The 6,173-nt window shown below is 45.0% G+C and overlaps 1 protein-coding gene across 1 annotated transcript; it reads right to left on the bottom strand.

Moving 5' to 3' along the window:
• Positions 1–2,922: 2,922 nt before the first annotated feature.
• Positions 2,923–4,351, bottom strand: SMIM9 (small integral membrane protein 9). Its single transcript, XM_019937456.2, has 2 exons — positions 4,210–4,351; positions 2,923–3,315 (listed from the first exon to the last, which is right to left on the bottom strand). Exons 1-2 carry the CDS (start codon positions 4,349–4,351, stop codon positions 3,182–3,184), a joined length of 276 nt encoding a protein of 91 aa, XP_019793015.1. The 3' UTR covers positions 2,923–3,181.
• Positions 4,352–6,173: the final 1,822 nt, after the last annotated feature.

Raw genomic sequence — 6,173 nt, 5'->3', positions numbered from 1 at the left:
AAATATGTTTAAATTTGTTTCAGCACCTCTCCAACTTAATTGGCCACAAAGCCCTATTGTGTCATAACTTTTTTGTTTGTTTGTTTGTTTGTTTTGTGGTACGCGGGCCTCTCACTGTTGTGTCCTCTCCCGTTGTGGAGCACAGGCTCCGGACGCGCAGGCTCAGTGGCCATGGCTCACGGGCCCAGCCACTCCGCGGCATGTGGGATCTTCCCGGACCGGGGCACGAACCCGTGTCCCCTGCATCGGCAGATGGACTCTCAACCACTGCGCCACCAGGGAAATCCGACAATTTAATTTTACCTGATAGATACTTCCTCAATGCACACAAATAGCACACTCTGCACTCTCTTGGAATCTTCTAGTACTTCATTGGACTGGTTCACCTATGAGGATACTGGGAAAGGAAGAGAAAATGACTGCTGAACTGAGTTTAAATTCCAGTACACTGTCTTGGTCTGCACAGAGCTACTTTGTAGTTACATCACCTTTTCCAAGATAGGATTTTGGACAGCTTCTTTTCTTATCACGAACCAAGTAATTTCATATTGCAAAAACTGCGTTCATGACTTGAGAAAGTAAGAGTAAGAGTGTGGTATCAGAGTGTGATCAGATAGTTTTTCGTCTTTTGTTTTTAAAGTTTCTCTTAAAAAACTTACTAATTAAACAATACGTTTTGTTGTGGAAAGATTGGAAAGTGCAGACACACAAAAATAAACATGAAACTACATAACAACAACAATAGTGATAATTAAAGTCACCTATTCACTATCACAAGGAGATGACCAATGTCTAAATCTTTCGTTAGGTCCTTAAAAGTTTTTTTCCCTGTACATATAGTTTTTCACAACAAATTGGGTGAAATTGCATATCCTCTGTTATAATCTGCTTTTTTCCACTCAACAATATTTCATGAATCTGATTCCATGTAATTACCCTTCTACAGCAACGTTTTGGTGACTGTATAGCTCTCATTGTATGAATGTTCACTGCTTTCTTTAACCAGCCAAGAATCATTTAAGTTGGTTCTATTTTTTCACTAGTATAAACCATACTAAAAATTCGTAGATTGAATACGTGTGTTTTTGCATACTTGCCAGGGCCCCGAGAGGTTGGCCAGCCTTCCATGCTGATTTCCTCAGGTAGCAAGCAGCTAGCCTAAGCCTTCTGTACAGCCACCGCTAATGGTGGTGGTGAATAAAGGGGGTGAATAAAGAGGCGCAGAGAAACTGTTTGCAATCCTGACTGTGAAATGCATTCATAAAAAATCAAGTATTATTCGGCGTCTAGTATGTGCCCAGTCCCAAGTGCCAATTTTTCCTGGGACTTGATGCACCCCGTATGACTAGAGACTCAAACCTTCCTTTGATTTTGCAATATTAAAAAAAATTAGGCCTTGAAGTGTTTTCTTCTGTTGAATTATTTTGGTTGTTTTCTACCAAAAAATTAATTATGTCTCCTGCATCTATCATTTTTTTCTCTAATCTTACTTTCACTAAGGTCTTTGTTTATCCAGCTTTTTGGATCCTTTTATATTTTGTCATCCATGTCTTCTTTTGTTTTGTTCTTACTGTCCTTGTTTGTTCCCAGCAAGCAAGGGTTTACTGGTTTTTCTCACCAGGCTGAGCCATTTACTTCAAGAAAGGAAACATTTCTCTCGGCATGTTGCCTGCCTGTCTTCACAGAAGCCCCTCCGTGTGTGCGTGTTTCAGCAAACCTCTGATGTTTCTGATGCAGCCGGCCTGTTGGCCAGAGTTTGAGCAACAGTGATTTAAAAGATAGAGAATCAAATGTATGTTGACTTGAGTCCTGGCTTCTTTAGTTGTGAAATGCAGTCTTCCTCTGTGCTTGGGAAGAAGGAACAGGGTTGGTGAACACAGAGCCTGTACTTCCTGCGGCGGGGGAAGGACAACTCTGAAGGGGGTCACTGGAGGCCTTGCAGGGCTTGCAAGGCGGTTCAGCTTCTCGCTTCCTGCCCCTGCCCCCCGCAGGCGTTGATCCCTGATAATACCCTGCACACCACACTCCCGCCACACAGTCTGCTTCCAGAGTATCTGGTTCTCTCAAGTCTGGGTGTGGCTCTTCTTGGTTAAGAGAGCTTTGAACCGAAGTAGACCATGTGCCCCTGGTCTCCAGCTTCCACCCCCACCCCTGCCCCATACAGTGATGGTGCAGGAAGAGGGCAACGGCTGTAAACCCTTCCCTTTGAAAAGAGGAAGACCGGGAGGCCTACAGCACTCCCTGCTCTGTAGTCATTCTGGAATCCTGCTGGCCAGACATTGATCAGGCCCAGCTCTTCCTCCGAGAAGGGGGAGCTCCCTGCCTGTGGCCCATCCTCCAGGACGCTCCCTGGTCCACTATTCTCTGTGGCTGTGCCTGAAGCAAGTGTCCTTCTCATGGCCGATCCGAGGTCTGAGTACTGCTGTGCGGCTCAAACAGTGAATAGCTCATTTAGTTCTGTTTGGCTCCTGTGAGTTCCAGGTGCCAGGAACCATATCCAAGTTTGTTTCCTAGACATGGTTCTTGATCTGTGGTCGTTTTGAGGTTATCAGGAGCCTTAGGTGGGGATGCCACACCCTTCACCTGATCTTTGACCTCAGCCACTTTATTAGAGTCCGCAGTTTGAACAGCCCTGAGCCACCAGGTTGTAATTATTCAGTTGTCTTATTTCTCTGTCTCTAGTAATCAGGACAGAGACAGGCAAGTGGTCATGTCTTAGTAAATACTGATTGAATTAATGAAATTCAGGCTTTGCTAGCTAAGCTTAAGTATTTTGTTAGCTATTTCAGGAATCTCTTTGGCTTCATATGATTTAATAATAAATATTTCAGCAAATTTTCAGGCAGTTGAAAAGTTAATCATATGTTTTCCATGTATAGTTCCTAAACTAAAGGGAAGGATAATTAGGAGTTAATGAAGTTAGTGTAAGAAAAAAAAAAGATCAATTGCAAACACTGGTCTTTAAACGTCATGTGTCAGTGGCTGGAAACATAGGGAGTGGGTTAGAGAAAAAAAGAGAACGTGCAGGAGACTTTTTCAAAGGGGCACACATGGGCTTTCAGAGTGGTGTTCCCACAATCACCTTCCTCAGAACTTTCCCTTAGTTACAGATGCGCAGGCTGGTGTGGAACTTGGCTGTTCCTGCCTCTCCTTCGGTTCCCCCTCTCCTCCCCCCAGCAGCTTACGTGAGGCAACAGAGGGTCCCCATGATCGCTGAAATGATCAGAAAAGCAAAAATGGCAGCTGTAGGGATGGAGCTCCTGATGAGATCCCACAGGTAATCACTGAAGTTGCTCAGCCAGGACCTGGGAGTTTCTGCAGGAAGAGCATAGACAGTCACTGAAGAGAGCCCGAGTAAGTGATGAAGCTGGGATTTGAAACCTGGTTCAAGTTCAAATAGTTGTCCCAGATCTCAGGTTCTTATAGTTGCCCAGGGCCCATATTCCTAACAACTTTGCTGTGCTGAGAGATTAAAGGAATACACTTTTGGGAAAACAAAGGTATCCTCCGATGGACATCATCTTTTCCTCCTTGTATGTGAAATAGGAACAATAATGTCCGCCCCAGATCGCTTAAAGGTTGTTTGGAGGTGTCTGTGAATCAATGGGGTACACTGTGAGCAAGGAGCACGACTTAATAGACACCATGCTGTTGCCTAGAGGGTGTTCGGGAAGCTGAGGGCCCTGGGTGTCCCGTGAGGAGAAAGGAGATGGCTGCCTGCCCAGTGGCACCAACAGGAGGAGGCCGGGGCGGCCGGCAGAAGGAGGTTCAGGGTCTGCTGATCGGGGAAGAGGCAGGGCAAACAAAAGTGTCTGTGGTGTGAAGTCAGGAGGGCTCACCACTCACAACGGTACCCTTTCCAGCGATGGGAAGGAACTCGGCACCACGCTGGGCTTCGGGAGCAGCTAAGCCATGGGTCAGCGGCTCGTCAGCTTTAGCTGAAATTTCGCTTCCTTTCTGAAGTCCTCTTGACCCCTCCCCCCAGACAACTTTAATTATCCCTTGTCCTCAGGGAGTATTTGTCATATTTTATGGAAGGTTGACACCTGTGGCTTTGGCTTAGTGGGTTCATGCTTGTTGAACCAAACCAGAAATACTTTGCTTTCCTGTGAACATTTTTTTTAAAATACAGAATCACTCTTTCCTGACCGGAGACAGGAATCTTACGTCCTATGAAGATAGGAACATTCATCGTAACAGCAAACACACCCCTTGAGCGTGGTTCCAATCCATCCTGGTCTTGTTTTCCGAAGGCAGATAAAGGTGACAGAGACAAAGCGACAGTTTCCAACAAGAGGCAAGTCAGAGAGCACAGCAGAAATCCAGTGCTCAGCAGCTTTGGGGGTTCCATGAGCCCTCCCGAGGGCCTGCACCGAGGGGAGATGGCTTTTCCCTTGGCTCGTCCCAAGGCAGCTCTGTCTGAAAAGTCAGAAAATGGTGGTTTAGATTTTATTGCAAACCTAGAGCTATTATGAACACAAGAAAAATTCACTTACTGACACTGTTGAATCCTGAATACAGTCAGTTTCCAAGGCAAAAACCAACCCGCCTTCAAGAAACAAAACAACACAAGACAGAAATTGACTGTGCTCCATCGGATCGGGTACCTGACATCCCCTCCTAAACCACATGCCCCTTTGGGCTTTTCCAGCTCAATTAGTGGAAACTCTTAAGTTGTTCAGGCCAAACCCTGTGGTGTCATCTTTGACTCCACTTTTTCAGTCCCACATCCTTTTCATTTTGTTTTGTTTTGAGTTGGGTTTATTACTGAATCAGCAAATAAGCGGTATAAATGGTTAACCAGGTATGAATTTCAGTGGATAAGGGGGCACAGTCCATCATGGGGGTGGCGGTGGCCCAGAAGTTCTGCAGTCACAGGAGTTCATAGCTTCCTGCTTGCTGTCACTGAACAGCCAAAGAGATCTCACTTTGTTGTAAGTCAGGTAGTATCCTACTGACTTCCCTGACCTCATGGCCTATTATCTACTCTTGATCGCTCCACCTCAGCCTCATTTCCTCTGGAACAAGCCACACGTGCTCCTCTCTGTTTTGTTCACATAGGCTGTTCAGGTGCTCAATAAATATTTTTTGAATGAATGAATGGGTGGTGAATTGGGGCAGATATTGTTCATTGCCTGTCATCACCACCCCCTCTTCATTTATTACGTGCAACCGGAGAGGCTAGAAAAGCGGAATCCGCTTTCTCCCAGCCAGCCTTGCTGCTAGCAATGGCTGTGGGACATAGTTTTGGACACTGAAGCATAATGGAGATCTGATGGGTGGCTTCTGGGAAGACTTTCTGCTGTCTTGATAAAAGAAATGGCGCTACCATTTCCCCTTTGTGTTGCCTTGAACATTCTTTAAGTGTTACCTGGGGTTGGAGGAGCCATCCTGTGACCATCAGGCAATGGACACAAGGAAAAGGCCAAGAAAATGACACCTATTCTGGCTCTGACAATTTTAAGCCACTAAACCAACACCTCTATCTGCCCACCTCTCAAATACTAGGTCTGAGAAAAATAAACCCCTATTTGAGCTTTCTATTACTTAAGACATTTAGAACTGACATTCTCACCCACTGTTGAGACCCGTGTCAGGTAAGGTGGCAAAGAAGCCAGTGAATCAGGCCTCCGTCTTAAGAAGAAGCTGGCCAGAGTCTTCCTTCAAGGTTTCTGAAGTTCCAAATAGAATTCTACTCCTCCTTATGATGTCATCTACCGCATTTGATCTGCCCCCAGTCTCCCTCTATTTGACAGCTAAGCATACAGATGTTTTCTTCTGTCTATGCATAAATATTTGTGTCGATACTGAAACCCATCCTCATGGTAGCCATATCCTCTTGGGCTTGAAGCTTTCTAAGATATTTTGTTTGCCACATGGTATCTACTGCACCTTCAAATAGTGTATGTATGGGATTTTAATAGATGATAAAGGTGGCATTTCATTTCAGTGGGGAAAAAGAGATGGTTTAATGTGATGACTGGCTATTCATTCGGATGCACTGACTGAAGTGACAGCCATACACACAAAAATAAACTCTAGATGGATCAAGGACTAAACAAAAATAAAACCATATACATATCGGGATAAAACAGGAGTGGAGTTTTTTGTAATCTTAGGGTGAAAAAAGCTACTTTGAATATGTCATAAAACCCCAAAGCCATAGGTGAAAA

The sequence above is a fragment of the Tursiops truncatus genome, chromosome X (genome assembly GCF_011762595.2).
Source record: "Tursiops truncatus isolate mTurTru1 chromosome X, mTurTru1.mat.Y, whole genome shotgun sequence".
NCBI lineage: Eukaryota > Metazoa > Chordata > Mammalia > Artiodactyla > Delphinidae > Tursiops > Tursiops truncatus.
This window is presented reverse-complemented; position numbering and strand designations above follow the sequence as displayed.